Consider the following 20,977-nt stretch of genomic DNA (forward strand, 5'->3'; position numbering starts at 1 on the left):
ACGTAACCCTTCAATCACCTTTTTTTTTCTTTTAAGTGTTAACTTAGAAAAATGAACACATTTTCTTTCATCACCAGTGATGATTCCTAGTTGGATCTGTTATCTCCTGTTTCTCTTGTATAATAAAATGAAGAACTGTTCTTTTTTTCATCTTGATGGGGAATGTCCTGGACAGTCAGCGTCCTCATACTTTAGGTTTATGTTGCAATGAACTACCTCATGATAGTGGGGTTTTCTGCTTAAAACTTCTTTTCTGCTTGTGCTGGTATCTGCTGTGGGCGGTGATATTAACAGCATAACTGCTCCCTTACTTTCAGGTGTTCCAGCAAATGTTGCTGACCTGAGGAATCTGGAAGTGCTGAATGTTTTCAATAATCAGATAGAAGACCTTCCAACACAGATCAGTAGCCTTCAGAAACTGAAGCACCTGAACCTTGGGTAAGTAGATCTTAAGGAGTCATTAAGTTGGAATATACTGGGGTGGGACAATGAAGAAACAGGAAAATGAGAGTAGAACAGAGAGTAGAAATGAAGGTGGTCATTCCCAAATTCAATATTTTTATTACATTCTACAATAACCTATTTAGTGATAAATTGCAAACATTCATCCACCCCCCCCTCCCAACCCTACCATAAAACCCGCTACTACAGCTACTTTCACAAAGACACTCCCTTGTTCAAGAAGGGAATTTCAATTTATTTTGATCCTCATTAAACCCCTCTTATCAACGCAACATTACTACATTAGTATTGAAATTTGTGTTCCTTTTTGCTTCTAACTCCTGTCTACTGAAGTTTAGGTTGAGTGTACCTATCTCGTTTTGCTCAAAATCTGAAAGTGCTCTTAGATAAGAACATTAATTCCATCTAGCTAAACTGGGATCCAATCCAAAATCTTGGGAAGGTAAAAAGCTCATGTTGCGATGCACTCCATTTCTCTCTCACTTCCAGCAATAAACCTCACCTCTAAATCTTTTGATCCCTTTCTGTCTGAAATGGTGTATATGAATCATAAGATTTGGTGTTCATTATCCAGTTGGGAGTGAACTGTTGTGTTCATTTTCAAGCATGAACTACATTTAATACAACTTATTTGTTGTAGAATAAGATTTTAATATGGCAAAGCTAATGCATCTTCTGTCATTCCTCTTGAGTCATTGGAGAATGGGTTAATTGGGTGGGAAATGGACTGAAGTCAATTTCCTGTAACCTGGTACCCATGAACGGCAAAACAAATTGCCAGTGTGAGGCAAGAAGAACTGTTGGGGCTACAGCAAGTGTGAAATACTGTGGATGCTGGAAATCGGAAATAAAAACCGAAAATACTAGAAATGCTCTGTACATTTATCAACATCTGTAGGGAGAGAAACAGAGTTAGTGTTGCAAGTAGCTGACTCTTCGTCAGCACTGGAAGTACTTGGAGATGTAACAGTTTTTAAGCCAGGCAGGGAAACGAGAAGAAAGTCTGGCATTTGTCACATGTCTCATGACCACTGGAGGTCTTGAAGCGATTTGCAAGTACTTCTGAGGTGTAGTCACTGTTGCAATGTAAAAAATGTGACAGTCTATTTGAATTTAGCAAGCCTCCACAGGCAGAAATGTAATTATGACCATATCTATTTTTGTGAAGTTGATTTGAGAAATATTGGCCAGGACGCCAAAGGCAAAAAGAGATACTAATGGGGCAAGTAAAGAAACAAAAGATGCGTCTGGCAGTGTAAATGGGAAGACAGCATCAACACGAACATCTGTCATTCAAATATAAGGCAGAGGCTATGATTGGAAATAAACTGTAATAATCTTAATTGTCACAAGTAGGCTTACATTAACACTGCAATGAAGTTAACACATTCCGGCACCTGTTCGGGTACACCGAGGGAGAATTCAGAATGTCCAAATTACCTAACAGCACGTCTTTCGGGACTTGTGGGAGGAAACTGGAGCACCCGGAGGAAACCCACACAGACACGGGGGCGGGGGTGGGGGAGGGGGGGGGGGGGGGGGCGGGGAGGAGAAGTGCAGACTCTGCACAGACAGTGACCCAAGCCATCGAACCTGGGACCCTGGTGCTCTGAAGGTAGTCAAGAAGGCATACGGCATGCTTGCCTTCATTGGCCGGGGCATTGAGTATAAGAATTAGCAAGTCATGTTGCAGCTGTATAGAACCTTTGTTAGGCCACACTTGGAGTATAGTGTTCAATTCTGGTCGCCACACTACCAGAAGGATGTGGAGGCTTTAGAGAGGGTGCAGAAGAGATTTACCAGAATGTTGCCTGATATGGAGGGCATAAGCTATGAGGAGCGATTGAATAAACTCGGTTTGTTCTCACTGGAACGAAGGAGGTTGAGGGGCGACCTGATAGAGGTATACAAAATTATGAGGGGCATAGACAGAGTGGATAGTCAGAGGCTTTTCCCCAGGGTAGAGGGGTCAATTACTAGGGGGCATAGGTTTAAGGTGAGAGGGGCAAAGTTTAGAGTAGATGTACGAGGCAAGTTTTTTACGCAGAGGGTAGTGGGTGCCTGGAACTCACTACCGGAGGAGGTAGTGGAAGCAGGGACGATAGGGACATTTAAGGGGCATCTTGACAAATATATGAATAGGATGGGAATAGAAGGATACGGACCCAGGAAGTGTAGAAGATTGTAGTTTAGTCGGGCAGTATGGTCGGCACGGGCTTGGAGGGCCGAAGGGCCTGTTCCTGTGCTGTACATTTCTTTGTTGTTTGTACTAATCACCGTGCTACCGTGCCGAATTGTAGAGCTCCATGTTGAGTCCAAGTCCATAATGTGGTGCCATAATTCAAGAAGAGGATTGGAAACTGAGTAATGACAGGCCAGTTAGTCTTACATCAGTGGTAGGACAATTATTGGGAAAAAATTATGAGGGACAGAATTAATCTCCATAGGAGAGGCAAGGACCATCAGCATGGCTTTGTCAGGGGGAGGTCATGTCCAGCAGATTTGGGTGAATTTTTCGAGGAGGTGACCATGTGCGTAGATGAGGGCAGAAAGTTGATATAGTCTACATGGACTTCAGTAAGGCATTTGACAAGGTCCCACATGGGAGACTGGTCAAGAAGGTAAGAGCCCTTGGAATCCAGGGCCGTTTTGAAAATTGGATCCAAAATTGGCTTGGTGGCAGGCGAGGGTGATGGTTAAAGGTTGTTTTTCTGACTGGAAGCTGGTGTCCAGTGGTGTACCGAAGGATCGGTGCTGCGCAGTATAGTGAACATTAATGAGCTAAGCGTGAAAGTACGAGGTATGATCAGTAAGTTTGCAGATGACCTGAAAATTGGTGGGGTGGTAAATAGCAGGGGGGAAGAGTCTGGAATTCACTGCCTGATTAGATTAGATTACAGGGTGATCTAGCCGGATTGGTCAAATGGGCAGAACAGTGGCAAATTTAATTTACCCCTCAAAAGTGTGAGATGATGCATTTTGAGAGGACTAAAAAGGCAAGGGAATAATGAATGGTAGGACACTAGAAAGTACAGAGAACCAGAGGGACCTTGGGGTGCATGTCCGTAGATCCTTGAAAGCAGCAGGACCAGCAGATAAGGTGATTAAGAAAACATATAGAATACTTGCCTTTATTAGCCGAGACAGAGCAGGGAGGTTATGGTGGAGCTGTGTAAAACACTGGTTAGGCCACAGCGGAGTACTATGGGCAGTTCTGGTTGCTGCACTATCTGAATCATGTGATTGCACTAGAGGGGGTGCAGAGGAGATTCACCAGGATGTTGCCTGGGCTGGAGTATTCCAGCTATGAAGATTATCATAGATTATCATAGAATTTACAGAGCAGAAGGAGGCCATTCAGCCCATCGAGTCTGCACCGGCTCTTGGAAAGAGCACCCTACCCAAGGTCAACACCGCCACCCTATCCCCATAACCCAGTAACCTCACCCAACACTAAGGGCAATTTTGGACACTAAGGGCAATTTATCATGGCCAATCCACCTAACCCGCACATCTTTGGACTGTGGGAGGAAACCGGAGCACACGGAGGAAACCCACGCACACATGGGGAGGATGTGCAGCACAGAAGAAGCTAGTTAGACTGCGGTTGTTTTCCTTAAAGCAGGGAAGGCTGAGGGGGGAGGGATCTGATTGAGGTGTACAGAATTCTGAGTGACATGGGCTAGATAGGAAAGAACTTCTCCCCTTAGTAGAGAGATCAATAACCAGAGAGCATAAATTTAAGGTAAGTAGCAAGTGATTTGAGGAGAACCTTTTTCACCCAGAGGGTGGTGGGAATCTGGAACTCACTGCCTGAAAGGGTGGTAAAAGTGGGACCCTCACAACATTTAGGGAGCATTTAGATGAGCACCTGAAACACCATAGCACACAAGACTACAGACAACGTGCTGGAAAATGGGATTAGAATAGATAGGCGCTTGATGGCTGGTGCAAACACGATAGACCAAAGGGCCTCTTTTTGTTTTGTAAGACTTTCTATACGACTGACTCAACATGACACTTTTTGGTGCAATTTCCAAATTTGTAGGTGGCCCATTATTATCTTCAGGGCAAATGGACGATGGTCTGTAGGCCAATCGGTTGGTCAGAAAAGAATCTCAACTCAATTTTGAATATATTTAAATGTGTGTCCACATCCATCTGTGTCGATTTACATTAGTTTCTCACCTCTTCCCCAACAGCATGAACAGGTTAAACTCTCTGCCACGAGGATTTGGGTCGCTCCCAGCACTCGAGGTGCTTGATTTGACATACAACAATTTGAATGAAAAATCTCTCCCTGGCAACTTCTTCTACCTCAGTAGGAACCGTTTTTAAAACTTTTTTATTCATTTGTGATTACCTATATTGACCAGAAGTAGGTAGAGCAGTTGCAATTTCTGATTCCAGTCTGTTTCGGGCACTTGATTCTTAACCTCACCTCACCAAGAAAGGGGTGAACATTGGTTGCATTAAATTGAAATTCTGGCTTGGACCATGTGGCAATGAATCAAATACGTTGTACAAGTTGTTCGGCTGAGCTTTACGAACTGCAAATGCTGCCTTGCAATGTCAGGCACATCAAAATCTTATATCCACTGTCTACCTGCTTTGCAAATTCTTTTAATACAAAATGACTTAGCAGTGACTTGGAGCAAATGGTTGCAATTCAGAATTCAGTTTTAAACTCCGTTATTGTCATTCAAATTAAAGGGTTCAGAATTATGAAGTATTATGCCTTAACTGCCTTTTTTTGTACAGCAGCATATTCATATAAAATATGCAAAGTTTTTATTTCTAATTTAATGTGGAGTCACTCTTTTTCTACATTACAGAAGCATACTGAACAGGCTGTTGCTGTGTTATTTTGGTCAACTTGCAGCTTGGTCAAGTGTTGTGGGTGATGTGAACATTGATGCAATAAGATGCTAATCCATCTACTGCAGTGGAACTGATTGTTATAGTAAATCATTAGATTTTGTTATTTTGAAAGCAGCAATCGGGATTTAAATTTATGTTGTATTTAATCAATTACAATATGACATTATTTGCAATAAATGTGCATTTAATATACATAGGGGAAGGAACCATGCTTTTTCTTTAATTTCCTTATTTAGTTGCATTGTATTGCTGTAAGTGAGTATTTATCAATTACTGTCTGAGTATGTATGACTTTTCCATTGCTATGGTCTGCTTACCAGCTTGGAGATTTAACCCTGTGGGCAACTATGAAAGATTTACGCAATAAATTGCAACTACTTAGTGCCTGGCTGGAAGGAGGTTATTTGGCCCATCTCCAATTAGGCCACTCCTCTGCTTTTTTTTCATTGCCCTGCACATTTTCCAGTTTCAAGTATTTATCAAATTCCTTTTTGAAAGTTCTTATTGAAACTGCTTCCATAAGTCTTGCAGGCTGTGCATTCCAGATCATAATCTTCTTCGATGTAATATTAGTTTCCATATGTTGCTTGCGGTTGTTTTGTAAGTTACCTTGTATCTGTGTCCTCCTACTATTGCAAACAGTTGCTCCTTCTTTGCTCCATCAAAATCCTTCAAGATTTGAATACTTCGACCAAATCTCCGATTAGCCTCTTTACCCTCAGTAGAGTAACTCCCAACTTCACTAGTCTCTCCACATGACTGATGTGTTTCAATCCTGATATCATTCAGGAAAATCTCCTCTGCATCTTCTGGAAGACCTTTGACATGCTCCCTAGAATGCAGTAGGCAAAATACTCCAGCTGGGGCCTGCCCGGTATTTTATAACTTCCTTGCTATATCTATTCTGCCTCCATTTATAAAGTCAAGGATTCCGTCTACCTTTGCTTGACCTGTCATGTTCGCCTGGAGCCTGTTGATGTTTCCAAACCCCCCATCCAGTTTGTAAACAACCATTTAACTATGACTCTGCTTTCTGTCCTATAACTAATTTTGAGTCCAAACAACCCCTTGGATCCCATGGGTTACAATGTTGTTAACAAGTCTATTGTGGAGTAATTCTTTTGAACGCCTGATTTCATTATTTGAAAAGAATGTAAATGCAACATTATTTTTCTGCCACATCTGGTCCAGTATAATTTTAGCAATTTCTTTCACGCACTGGGACAGATTCTTTTGTGGCTCACATTGGAAGAGAAATAAAGCTGCAGGGATCCCTCAACATTATAAGTTCTTCTATTTTGACCACGATCATCATCATGAGTTAGGGTTTTTATCAATAGATGAGTTAATTTTCTGGCAAATCCTGTTTTATGTCTAAAATTGATTGCATTTTAATAAAACTTAACCTTGATATCTACAAAGAAATCCAGAAAAGTACTAAGTTTCTATTAAAAAATTACATTTTTTAAAACCCTACCTTGCACGGCTGAAGTATCTAATTTCTTGTCGAGCTCATATTTGTCCTTTATGCTATTTCTAACCTTTCTGAGCAGTGTGGAAGAAAATTTAAATTGTTAATAAATGAATTGAAATGACATTTTGATATTAATGTAAATGTTACTCCCTTGCATGCCACCCCACCCCCGCCCCCTCCCAGAGTCTTAATGTGTTGAGCACAATCCATTTCAACTACCTGCCTGTATACTTGCTGGGAATGATAACATTTACAGTGCAGAAGGAGGCCCATCGTGCCTGCACCGACCCTTGGAAAGAGCACCCTACTTAAGCCCATGCCTCTACCCTTTCCCTGTAACCTGACCTAACTTTTTTGGACAGGCAATTTGGCCTGCACACATCTATCTCGACAGAAATGGTTTGAATCCTTGGTATTGCACACTACCTGATCCTAGTATGAGTGCAGAAGGCATCATTCAGACCATCAAGCATAATTTAACCATATGAAAGAACATCCAGTTTAGTGAAGCCCAGCCGTTTCCCTATACCCTGCAAATGAATGTACTTCAAGTAAATGTCCAATCGCTTTTTGAAAATTCCAGTGGCATCCGATTCTGCCATCTTTTTCAGGTAGTGCTTTTCAGATCTTAACAATACCGCAGAAAACATTGCTCCTCAATTCCCCTCTATTTATTTGTAAATTATTTTAATTCTATGACCTCTGGTTACTGTAGTACTTGTTCTACCAAAACCACTCCATTTTCAATGTCTCCTTTGGATCACCCCTTAATCTTCTCTGTTCTAAGGAAAACAATATTGACTTCTCCAGTCTCTCTAAAATTCTTCATCCTTCATTCCTCAGTAAATCTCCTCTTTATCCTCCCCATGGCCTTGACAGCTTCCTAAAATGTGAAGCCCAGAATTCTACACTGCATTTCCCAGGTTATTTGTAAAGGCTTAGCTTTTTATTTTCCATTCGCTCATGGGACCTGGGTATTGTTGGCTGGGCCAGCATTCATTGCCCTTCCCTTGAACTGAGTGGCTTTCTGGCCATGTTAGAGTCAACCGCATTGCTATGGATCGAGAGTCAAAAGGATGACCAATTTCTTTCCCTCATAGGCATTGATAAACCAGACCATGCTTTCATGGTCATCATTTTTAAATTCCAGGTTATTATTGAATTCAAATTTCATACTTGCCAAGGTGGGATTTGACCCCAGGTCCCCAGAGGTTCCCCCGAGGTCATGACCACCCCCTCCTTGTTCTGGTGGATTTTCCGGGAGGGAAGATGGCTCAGCAATGGCCACCGGCGGGATCTTCTGGTCCTGCCGAAGTCGCTGGCCATTTGTGTTGCTTGCCAGCCCTGCGGGTCTTTGTGAGACCGGAAGATCCTGCCGTTGGGAGAAGCTGGTAAATCCTCTCCTGACGGTCTGGATTACTCGTCCAGTGGCAATATCACTACACCAATGCCTCTGTTTCCTTGTTTTCTTATTTAGTGACTTCTTACAAAACCAAATATCCTATATGATTTAACAGGCCGTATCAACTTGCCCTGCCACCTCCAAAGATTGTGAAGATACACCCTCTGTTTTCCTTCCTGAATAGTATGATTTAGATTTTACTGTCTCTCCAAGGTGTTCCCCTCAACTGGATCAATTCTCAGTTATCCATAGTGAATCTGCCAGTGTCTGCCTCTTTCACCAATTTGTCTTCCTGAGGTTTGCTAACCTCCTAGTCGCTATTTGCCATGGGGCATGTCTTTTGTATGATCTTCAAATTTCAACATTTTACCTTCTGTACCCAAGTCCAGATCAGTAATGCTAATACCAACACAAAAGTCCGACTGCATACTTCTCTCCAACCAGAAAGAAAATCCATTCACCACTACACCATTGCCAATTGCATTTCCAATTACCATCATCCCTTTAATATCATGTGTGTCTCCAAGTATTTTATGAAATGCTTTTTGAAATTCTCATGTATACATCCACTATATTACTTTAGCAGAGAATTCAAGCTGGTTAGTCAGATACACTTTACCTGCGACAAATCTGAGCTGGCTATCCCTTAAGTGAACATTAATTTTGTCCTTGACCATAATTTTTTATTTTCTTATCACTGATGATTGACTGACTGACGTGTAGTTATCAGGTTTATCCCAGCCATCCTTTGAACAGGGGAATAAAACCCAATCCTCTTCTTCTGGCACCACTCCCCCAATCAAGAAAGGTTGAAAGATTGTGGTAAGAACCTCTGCTAGCCTCCACCTTTACACCCCTCACCAACCTAGGTCGCATTCTGTCTGGACCAGGTGACTTTTCAATTTTTAGTGATGTCATCCTATTGGAGCGTCCTGTCATTCAAAAATGTTATTCAATATTTCCATTTTCACACTGCAACATTGACTTTATCCTCTTCATATGTGAAGACTAATGCAAAGTGCTACTGTGCCTCCACAAGAAAAACTCCTTTGTCCCAAACCAATCCCGCTATAAAAAACTATCCTTTACTTTTTCTATGTTTATCTTTTCTTGTGTCCATGCTTTACCACTGGCATTCTCTTTCAGTTTCCACATACGTTCTCTGCATTCTAGCTGGTTTTCCACTCTTCTGTATTTGCCATTTCCGTCTCGCTCATTATTTATTATTGTGGGCAAGGCCAGCATTTGTTGCTCATCCCCAATTGCCTTTGAACGGAATGGTGTTGCTAGACCATTTCAAAGGACACTCGGGTGTCAACCACGTTACTGTAGATCTGGAGTCACATGCAGACCAGACAAGGTAAGAATTGCAAGTTTTGTTCCCTAAAGGGAATTGGAGGACCAGATGGGTTTTTACAATAATCATTGACAGTTTGGTTCTATGGTGTCCCAGAGCAATAACCTAGGTCTGGGGGCCAGTTACATTTCCATTATGCCTTTGTCTTCCACAGCAATGCAACATTGTTTCTTTTCTGTATTTGGCTCAAAGCCAAATGAATTCAGTCTTTGAACCCTGTAGTATATTTTTATTCATTTTCAGGATGTGGGCATCACTGGTTAGGCCAGCATTTATTGCCCATCCCTAGTTGCCCTTCAGAAGGTGGTGATGATTGCCTTTTTGAACCACTGCAGTTCCTGAGGTGTAGGTATACCCACAGTGCTATTAGGGAGGGAGTTCCAGGATTTTGCCCCATTGACAATGAGGGAACAACGATATATTTCCAAGTCGGGGTGGTGAGTGCCTTGGAGGGGAACCTCCAAGTGGTGGGGATCCCAGGAATCTGCTGCTCCTGCCCTTCTAGATGGTTGTGGGTTTGGAAGGTGCTGTCTAAGGAACTTTGGCGAGTTACTGCGGTGCATCTTGTAGATAGTACACATGTCACCCACTGTTCGTCGGTGGTGGAGATTTGAATGTTTGTGGAAGGGGGAGCAATCAAATGGCTACTTTGTCCTGGTTGGTGTTGAGCTTCTGAGTGTTGTGGGAGCTGCACTCATCCAGGCAAGTGGAGAGTATTCCACTTTGGGGGATCAGGAGGTGAGTTACTCACCATAAGATTCTTAGTCTTTGACCTGCTCTGGTAGCCACAGTATTAATGTGACTTGTTCAGTTTCTGATCAATGGTAACCCCGAGGATGTTGATTTTGGGGGATTCAGCAATGGTAATGCCATTGAATGTCAAGGGACAAAGGTTAGATCCTCTCTTGTAGGAGATGGTGATTGCCTGCCACTTGTGTGGCACAAATGTAACTTGCCACTTGTCAGCCCAAGCCTGGATATTTGAACATGGACTGCTTCATCTGGATAACTGGAATATTATCCTTGATTAATATTGCCAAAGGTAGCCCCCCACCCCCGCGCACTCCTGCTGCTTCCTCTTTCTAGCCCCACTAAATACATTGCAGCCAGTAATGTCTAGTTCCATTTCTTGCTGTTATTCAAGTCTCTGTTAAAGGTGCTATACCATAAACCCATGTGACAACTTGTGCCTGCAGCTCATCAACCTTATTTGTAACAGTCTTTACATTCCAACACCATCTTAGTCTGCTTTTCCTTTTCTCCACCATCCAAATTCTGTTCTTTCCACCCTATATTTTATTTGTTCCTTGTAGCTTTCTGTGTACCTTGGACTGAACTCTCCGTTTTAGTGAAGCCAAAAACGTGAATCACGATAGGGTGGTGAATTCTGCAAAATTGAAAAAATGGGTTTGCGCCCAGCGCCAATTCAGAGGCCATGCTCAGGTTCCTTGCTGATTAGCTGGTCCAGGTTCAGGCTTGCATTTAAAGGGCTGAATTAATGAGTCCCAACTGGGCAGCCTCTGCCCGTTACCAGAGAAACTCATGCTCCACAAGCTCCATGGGGAGATCTATTATTAATTCCCCGAGGTTCTCGTGAGGGTTATCGCACATACAATGTTTTGGCCTCAACTACTTTACATGGCAGTGAATTCCACAGGCTGACCACTGATGAAATCTCTCCTCCTCTTGGCTCTAAATGGTTTACCCCATATCCTCAGACTGTGACCTCTGGTCTTCAATTACTCCGCTATTGGGAACAACCTTCCTGCATCCACCCCACCTAATCCTATTAGAATTTTATAGGTTTCTATGAGATCCCCTTAATTTTTCAAAACTCCAGCGATTATAATTTTAACAGACTCAATCTGTCCTCATAGTCAGTCCCGCCTTTGCAGGAATCAGTCTGGTAAATCTTCGCTTCAGTCCTATCATAGCAGGAAAATCCTTCCTCCGATAGTAGACCAAGGTTGCACATAATATTCCAGGTGTTGTCTCACCAAGGCGCTGTGTAATTTCAGCTAGACATCCCTGCTCCTGTACTCATATATCCTCGAGCTATGAAGACCAGCATACCATTTTTCTCCTTCTGCTGCACCTGCATGCTTACTTTCAGCAACTGGTATACAAGGTCACCCAGGTCTCATTGCACATTTTCCTCTCTGGGCACAATCGAATGGCACTGCCAGGGTACCAGGTTGGCCTTGCCAAGGTGACAAGCTGGCATTTTTCACACGCGGGCGATCGGACCGGGGGTGCCCTGCGTGGGTGTTGAGGGGGTGCTGAGGGGATGGGCAGGGACCCCCTCCGATTGAATTGGGGCTTGGGGGGAGTGGGGGGGGCGGGGGTCGCGTAATTGGCTCGAAAGATCGGGACGTCATTTTCTCTCACTACACTGACGAGTTCTGGCGAGTGAAGCTCCTCAGTGCAGAATATGTGTGGCCTCGGCAGTGCGTTATCCGCTGAGGCCCCGTATCAAACCTGAGTGAAGCTAAATGCGCTCGCTATGGGACTTTGTTCCCATTTAGTTAAATCGCGCCCTCTGTAGCTATTCAGATAATCTGCCTATCTGTTTTTGCTACCAAAGTGAATATCCTCCCATTTATCCATATCATACTGCATCTGCCATGCATTTGCCCACTCACTCAACTGTCCAAATCACACTGAAGCATCTCTGCATCATTCTCATAGCACACCCTCCCACCCAACATTGTGTCATCCGCAAATTTGGAGATAATGCTTCAGCTTCCTCACATAGTGAATACCTGGGGTCCTAGCACTGATCTCTGCGATATCCCACTAGTCATTGCCTGCATTTGGGGGGAGGGGGGGGGGGGGGGGGGGGGCGTTTATTCCTATTCTTTGTTTCTTGTCTGTGGACCAACTCTCTTTCCATCTCGATACACTACCCCCAATCACATGCGCTTTAATTTTACATGCTAATCTAATCTCTTACGTGGGACCTTGTTGAAGGCCTTCAGAAAGATCAAATAATCCACATCCACTGGCTTCCCCTCATCAACTCTACTAGTTACGGGCAGCATGGTGGTGCACTGGTTAGCACTCTGCCTCACGGCGCCAAGATCCCAGGTTCGATCCCAGCTCTGGTCAGTGTCCGTGTGGAGTTTGCACATTCTCCCGTGTTTGCGTGGGTTTCACCCCCACAACCAAGAGATGTGCAGGGTAGATGGATTGGCCACACTAAATTGCCCTTTAATTGGAAAAAATTAATTGGGTACTCTAAACTTAAAAAAAAAAAATTAAAAAAACTCTACTAGTTACATCCTTGAAGAATGCCAATAGATTTGTTAAGCATGATTTCCCTTTCGTAGATCCATGCTGACTATGTCCGATCCTGGGGCAGCACGGTAGCCTTGTGGATAGCACAATTGCTTCACAGCTCCAGGGTCCCAGGTTCGATTCCGGCTTGGGTCACTGTCTGTGCGGAGTCTGCACATCCTCCCCGTGTGTGCGTGGGTTTCCTCCGGGTGCTCCGGTTTCCTCCCACGGTCCAAAGATGTGCAGGTTAGGTGGATTGGCCATGATAAATTGCCCTTAGTGTCCAAAATTGCCCTTAGTGTTGGGTGGGGTTACTGGGTTATGGGAATAGGGTGGCGGAGTTGACCTTGGGTAGGGTGCTCTTTCCAAGAGCCGGTGCAGACTCGATGGGCCGAATGGCCTCCTTCTGCACTGTAAATTCTATGATAATCTATGCCACTTGCCCAGATCTGCACCCAGCCTACTTATTTTTTGTGCCTATTGACATTGGGCAGAATTTTCCAGTCCTGCCAAAAGTCAGTGGACCTTTGACTGGACCGCTCAATCTCCCATGACGGGGGTGGAAAATCCTAGCTATAGACTGAACATGACTAAGTACACTGTTGTTCAGGATTTTGTCCTGTCATGGTCTTTTTATCTTTATGGTAGTTCTAAAAAATTCCTCAGTCCGGTTTACAGAATACCCAAAGATTGGCTATCCAAAGATCGGATTGTCTGTTACTGTGTTACATCATAAATCATTTCAATTGGTGTGTTTGTACTTTTGGGAGTCTTTCAAAACCCCTTTTAAAACTGTCCAGTTTGCAGTATATGGTAGCAATTATTAGGAAGCATACTTCTAATCCTAAGTAGCTGGTTCCCTTCTGCAAATGTGAGGACAATGAGTCTATCCAACCATGACAAATTGGTGGAATTAAAATTCAATAAAATCTGGAATTGAAAGTTAGTCTCCGTAACAGTGACCATGAAACTTTCATCAATATGTCATAAAAACACATTTGCTTCACTATTGTCATTTCGGAAAGACAATCTGCTGTCGTTACATGGTCGGGTCTACATGTGACGTTTCAATGCCTTTCCTTGAAAATCATGCTGTATCCATTCAAAAAAATGTGGAAGGTAAGGAGGTTGTGGCAGCAGTGGCCTTAAAGGTTCGTGGAGAGTCAGACATGTTTTCATGTCTTTTTAGGGCCATCAGCATATATTGTTACTAAAGTTGTTAATTGTGTCAATACTTCAGGATGTGGTCACTTTACTCATTCAAGCATCTGTACAATAAACCATCTTGACCTGCTTGTTATTATTGGATGCCCTGGGCATGTCGGAGGCTTTTTCAAAGCCAAGGCTATTAATCAAGCTTGACTACTTTTATTGATCAGGCCTCCATGGTCTGGTTACATGCCACACTGTTTATATATTGCTGTTTAATTTACAGCCACCTTGCGTGCACTCTATCTAAGCGACAACGATTTTGAAATCCTGCCGCCAGAAATTGCGAAGCTCACGAAGCTGCAGATAGTAAGTAATTTATCTAAATTCTTGAAAAATCAATTCACTTTTGCAGCTCCTGTAAATTCTGAATGAAGTCAATTCCAGCAGCTCTGGGGTTTATTTTGCTGGAATAAACTCCATCACCTGGCACTGCACTTTGCTCATCAGACGAGACGTGTAATAAATTGAGATAGTGAGAGGAAGCAAGCTAAGAATTCTTTGTGAACTGTTTCATTTGAAATTTGAATTGGTCTAATAGCTCTGCGTTTTCAGATCAGCCTAAGGGACAATGACCTCCTGTCGCTGCCAAAGGAGATTGGGGACTTGTCTCAGTTGAAGGAGCTCCATATTCAAGGAAATCGACTAACCGTGCTTCCCCCTGAAATGGGTAAGAGCAGGGGTCAGATTGTCTGACTTATTCTGTAATATACTGATATATTTTGCGTACTGCTCTTGTTAAATATTGTTTAAAACATGTTGAGCAAAGCAGTAAATGTCCACAAGAACAACAATGTTAATGAAGTGCAACATTGTCAATTTTTTTTATTGATGTTTAGTGGTAACTTGGTCATAGATCTTTTTGTTTTAAGTATTTGGATTGCAGTGCGTACTATGAAACCATGCCAGAATTGTAAACTGAGGGATTTAAATTAGTAGCCATAGGAATTCAATTGAAAATCATGTCTATGAATCAATTAATTTATCTGGTTTCAGGAACAGTAATGTGTACATTTATTTTTGGGTTTTCTTTGCAAATGGTTGTCCTGTAAACTGTAACTAGACTTTCACAAGAAGGGCAAAACGTGAATAAAATGTGAGTTTTACTTTAGTTCCATATTTGGCTCAGTGTTGAGACCAGGGAATGGAGAGATCAACATCATTATTCCCATGTTATCTCAAATAATTTTCATGCACAGCAGTCCTGTAAAAATTAGAATGGAAGGACTGTATTGGTAGCCCGGGGCCTGTTCTGTGGGATTATTGTAGGGAATGGAAAATTTCACTGGCCTCTCCTTTCAAATTTCAGATTTTTTTCTATCAGGAACCTGTACAGTTAAACCATTCCGTACGTTTGAAAATTAATAATTGCCAAAAAGGAAGAAAAAAATTTGAAAATCAACCACAACCAACTCACTTTTATGATTTTATTGGGAGCGGCAGATTGGCCCAGTTTAAGCTTTTAAGAAGGTTGCATTTCTCCAGTTTTATATGCTTTTAAAAAAAAAAAGAAAATACATTTTGGACAGATTTTCCATGCCTAAGTAAATGAATCAGGTAAAAGGGGCTGAAAGGTCAGATACACCAGATGAGTGTATTTGCAGCACTGCTTGTGGACCAGAAGTTTCTCTCCAGGCTCTTACTTCCCTCCCTTCCCCCGATCTCGATCGCTCTCCCTTTCTGCCACCACAACCTTTCCTGCTTCCTCACTTCCCTTTGATCTCTTCATCTCTTTCTACCTGCTCTCCCCTTGTGGACCAACACTCCACATTTTAACTCTAGTTCTTTTGCCAATTATTTGAAATCTAAGACTACTAGCTCATTTGCCAGAGGAACCTGTTTTTTTCCCCTGCTGCTCCCGAAGAGTTTGGTCCCTATTTATCCTTCTCTGCTGTAAGAAGAGCAATCCCAACTTCTCCAATCTCTTCACCTAACTGGAGTCCCTCATAGCTGCCATCATCCTGAATGCCTTGCAAGGTAGAGGTGTGGGGATATTTGCAGACTCAAACAGAAAGGATAGGGCAATAGAGTAGGGTAACGGTGTGGATAATCAGAGTGTGTCAGAAAGAGAGACGACATACAAACACACGAATGCACCAGCAAATGGGGTCAGAGGAGGGAAAAATGATTTAAAAATAAATAAATTAATTAAAGACACTTCACCTGAGTGCACACAGGGGGCGCGATTCTCTGAAATGGAGACAGAGGGTTCGCGCTGTCGAGGTTCACGACAGCGCGAATCGGCCCCTATCCAGACCGATTCAGGGCCCGAAAATAGGTTAGGAGCGGCGCCGCGTCATTTACGCGCGCCAAGCCTTGGCGCAGCGTAAAGGTGGCACCGCATACATGACACGGCCGGCGCCGCATAACCGGCATCACCCGCGCATGCGCGGGTTGGCCGGCGCCAACCCGTGCATGCGTGGTTGCCGTCCTCTCCGAGTCCGCCCCACAAGAAGATGCCCGACGGATCTTGCAGGGCTGCGGAAGAAAGGAGGTCCTCCTTCGGAGAGGCCGGCCCGACGATCGGTGGGCACCGATCGCGGGCCAGACCCCATCTGAGGCCCCCCCCTGCAGGATCTCTCTCTTTCCCCCCCCCCCCCCCCCCCCAGCGTTCCCACGCTGTTCCCGCTGGCAGCGACCAGGTGCGGACGGCGTCGGGGGTAACCCGCCGTTTTGGGCAGGCCGCTCGGCCCATCCGGCACTGAGAATCGCGGGGGTACCGGTGAATTGCCATTTTGGCTGTCTCGGGCGATTCATTGGACAGCGCCGCGCAAAACGCGATTGTGCCGATCTGGCTGCTTTCGTGAATCGCGGGAGGGCGTCGGACCGGCGTCGCGGGAAAATTTGGCGACCCAGTCGATTCTGTGCAACGGCGCAGGAGCAGAGAATTGTGCCCCTGATTCATAACAAGATGGGTGAATTGATGGAACAAATAGAAATAAATGGGATTAATATGGTAGCCATTAGACCACAGATGTCGTTGCAAGGTGAACCGTTCTTGCTAACAAAGGAAATCAAGGATAGTGTCACATTGAAGGCTAAGGCAAACAACGCTGCGAAGAGCAGCGGTAGGCCAGAAGACTGGGGAAAATTTTAGAAACCAGCAAAGAATGACTTAAAAAAACAAATTAAAAGGGAGAAATTGGAATGAGAGTAAGGAATGTAAAAAAAACCTCACCGTTGTGCTTATGCAAGTGCATAAAAAGGAAAAGAATAGCTAAAGAAAATGTTTGTCAATTAGAGGGTGAGACGATAGAATTAATGATGGGAAATAAGGAAATGGCAGAGACTATGAACAATATATTGTATCTGTCTTCAGCGCCGAAGTCCTAAAAAGCAGCATGCCAAGAGTAGTAAAAAAATCGAGGGGCAAGAGGGAGGGCGGAACGAGAGAAAGCTTGGCAAGGAAAACTAATGGGCCAAAAGGTTACAGGCCACTGGCCTGAACCCTAGGTTCCTCAGAGATGGTGGGATGCAGAGATGGTGGGATGCATTGATTGTAAGTTGCCAAAATTCCATAGATTCTGGAAATGTCCCAGTGGACTGAAAACCACAAACCTAATGCCCTCTCCAAAAAAAGAGGAAGGCAGAATGTGCAAAATTACAGGCCAGTTAACCTGACGTCATTGGGAAATTGTTGGAACAATTACGAAAGAGGTAGCAGCAGTGCATTTAGGAAATCAAAATAAAATCAAGCAGAGTCGATAGTAAACAAGTAACCAGAAGAGAGAGCTCCTCACAAATTCCCATCCTCAAATGGTTGGAACCCAGAGGCAAGGCTGAAGCATTTGCACCTGTTTTCATCCAGAAGTGTAGATGCGAGTGCATGATCCGTCTCGGCCTCCTTCTGAAGTCCTCAGCATCACAGATGCCAATCTTCAGCCAATTGATTCATTCCACATGACATTAAGAAACGGCTGAAGACACTGAACACAGTTAAAAGCTATAGGCCCTGACAACATCCCAGCAGTGGGTCTGAGGACTTGTATTCCAGAACTAGCCGCACCACTTGTCAAACTGTTCCAGTGCACCGATAACTGTGGCATCTACACAACAATGTGGAAAATTGCCCACGTATGTCCTGTCTACGTAAAACCTACCCAACGTGGACTATAGTTCTTCAAGGCAATGGGTCACCAACCGTTTCTCAAGGGCAATTGGGGATGAGCAACAGATTCTGGCCTGGCCAGAAATGCTCACATGAAAGAATTGAAAAAAAGATGCGGTTTTATGAAGGGGAAATCCTGTTCAAATTTATTAGAATTCTTCAATGATGTAGCAAGCAGGGCGGATAAAGTCAAACCAGTAGATGTTGTGCATTTAGATTTTCAAGGGGGTTCTATAAGGTACCACATAAAAGATTGTGACTCTTCGGGGTGTCAGACCAGCCGGGGTTGGAAACGGGCACGGAGGCCGGAGGTAGATGTTGTAACCTTCGCCTCGTTGATCGCCCGAAAGCGGATCCTGTTAGGGTGGAGATCAACCTCTCCACCCTGTGCCCTGGCGTGGCGGCGGGACCTGCTGGAATTCTTGACGCTTGAAAAGGTCAAATTTGGACTTCCGGTGACGGCGGGCGGGAGGCGGCTGCACAATGGAGGGCTCCCAGTCGGCAATGGCATTTTCGGGGCTTTAAGCCCGGTCCCAGGGTCCGCGGAGGCGGCAGAAGAAGGGAGAAGGCACGGAGGAGGCACAGTGGAGACACAGGAGGAAAAAAGGAACAAAGAAATATGTTGAGGGTGAGCAAGAAAACGGCCGAAAAAAAAACAGCTGGAGGTCCGTCGGGGAGTGGAAAGGTCACCGCGGGGTCACCAGGAAAAATGGAGGCTGGAGCACCAGGGAAGGCCGCACTGCTTACGGCTAAAGAAATAACTAAGGTGATGGCTGCGGAATTTGAAAAGCAGTTGGCGCAGATTGCGAAATGCATGGAGACGGTGAGGAAAGAGATGAGGGAGGCTTTGAGTGTGCTGGTGGAGGAGGCGGTTTCCCCTGTGAGGATGGAGGTGGCGAGCGCAGTGGTGGAGGTGCGAGAGCAAGGGGAGGCGCTGAAGGAAGTGGAGGAGACTTTATTGCAGCACGGTGATCAACTTGCCTCGATGGGGAAAGGGATGCGGAAGGTGATGGATACTAACCAGGATCTGCGAGGAAAAATGGAAGACCTGGAAAACAGATCCAGGCGACAGAATTTGAGGATTGTGGGGCTGCCCGAAGGAGCTGAAGGACCGAAGCCGACTGAGTACTTTGCCGCGATGCTGGCAAAATTATTGGGGGAGGGGGAGGATCCCTCCCGATTATGAAGTGGATCGGGCTCATCGGTCGTGGAGGCCTATACCAAAGGCGAGTGAGCCGCCAAGGGCAGTGACTCTGTGCTTCCGTAGGTACAGGGTGAAGGAGAAGGTCCTGAGCTGGGCCAAGCAGAAGCGGGTGTTGCAGTGGGCTGGAGCTGGTATACGTGTATACCAGGACTTTACGGTGGAGCTGGCGAGGAGGCGGGCTGCCTTCAACCGGGTGAAGAGGGCACTGTACATTAGCAAGGTGCGGTGCGGCATTGTATATCCAGCGAAGTCGAGGGTGACTTACAAGCTCAGGGACTTTTATTTTGGAACGGCAGAAGCAGCGGAGGAGTTTGCGAAAGCAGAAGGACTGTTGCAGAACTGACAAATTGAGGAATGGCCATGTGCCGATGTAACCTCATGACTGTATTTTCTTCTTCTTTGTATCACTGCGCGCGGGTGTAGAGATTAAAGGAGCCAATGTGGTATATATTTGGACAAGGGAAGGGACGGGACTTTCACTCGAAATGAGAGTTCTTTGGGGTGTAGGTGGATATGTGGGGTTTGTGTGCTAAAAGGGGATATTTGGGCTTTCCTAGGGCCGGGCAAGTGGGAAAGCGACCCGGGCGGGGGCCTCCACGCTGACCGGTTCAAGCCGGCCAGTGAACGGGAGTGAGGTGGGGGGAGGGGCTGCAGCCATCGGAGCCTGGCAGAACAGGGTCCGAGTGGTCTAGCCGGGGTGGAAAGTTGGGGGGAAGGAACAGAGGTTGGGAGGAGGAGTTTTACAAGAGGCAGTGGACAGGAGGAGCTGGAGACCTGCGGTGGGGGGTGGGGGAGAGCTGTGGAAGATTAAGGGTGACTACGGGTAATTCCTGATTCCTTTTTGCCATTTGTTTCTGTAAACATGTGGGTTGAGGTTTGGGGGTTGGTGGGCGGATGGGATCGTTGTTATTATGGGGATTGACATATCTTGCTGATTATTGTTTATTGTTGATGGATGTAAATGTGGGAGAAAATGTGGAAAAAGGAGGAGAATTAAAAAATGTTTTTAAAGAAAAGGTCAAATTTGAACTGAGGGGAAGGATGGAGGGGTTCTACAATTCATGGGCGTTATTCATTATACACTTTTGAGAATTGGATCACATCGAACATTAGGGGGGTTGGGGGCTGGGAGGGTTGGGAGTGGGGAGGGGGAGACTATGCGTTAATGGTGACTATAGGTGATTCCTGATTCCTTTTTGTCATTTGTTTATGTTAACATGTGGGCCAATGTCTGGGGTTTGGTGGGAGGATGGGATCGTTGTTATTGATCTGGGGATTGACATTACATTCGTTACTGATTATTGTTTATTGTTGGGTGTAAATTTGGGAGAAATTGTGAAAAAGGAGGAGAATAAAAAAATATTTATAAAAAAAAAAAAAAAAATATTGTGACTCAAGACCTCATGTAGTTGGGGTAACATGTGAGCATGGATGAAGAATTGGCTAATTAACATGAAACTGTACGAATAAATGGGTAATTTTCAGGTTGGCAAACCGTAACTAGTGAATGTCACAGCGATCGGTGCTGGGCCCTCAATTATATATAATTTGTATTCATGCCTTTGCTGAAGGGACAGAATGTATTGTGGCAAGATTTGCTGCTG

General features: G+C 44.5%; 1 protein-coding gene across 1 annotated transcript in view; it reads left to right on the top strand.

The window, feature by feature from the left end:
* LOC140425849 (ras suppressor protein 1-like) overlaps window positions 1–20,977 on the top strand; it is a 204,281-nt gene that overhangs the window by 42,555 nt on the left and 140,749 nt on the right. Inside the window, exons 2-5 of the mRNA XM_072510234.1 lie at window positions 227–438; window positions 4,665–4,783; window positions 14,288–14,370; window positions 14,617–14,731. Coding sequence (XP_072366335.1) covers window positions 227–438; window positions 4,665–4,783; window positions 14,288–14,370; window positions 14,617–14,731 — 529 coding nt within the window. The remainder of the gene's footprint in view (window positions 1–226; window positions 439–4,664; window positions 4,784–14,287; window positions 14,371–14,616; window positions 14,732–20,977) is intronic.

The sequence above is a fragment of the Scyliorhinus torazame genome, chromosome 6 (genome assembly GCF_047496885.1).
Source record: "Scyliorhinus torazame isolate Kashiwa2021f chromosome 6, sScyTor2.1, whole genome shotgun sequence".
Lineage (NCBI taxonomy): Eukaryota > Metazoa > Chordata > Chondrichthyes > Carcharhiniformes > Scyliorhinidae > Scyliorhinus > Scyliorhinus torazame.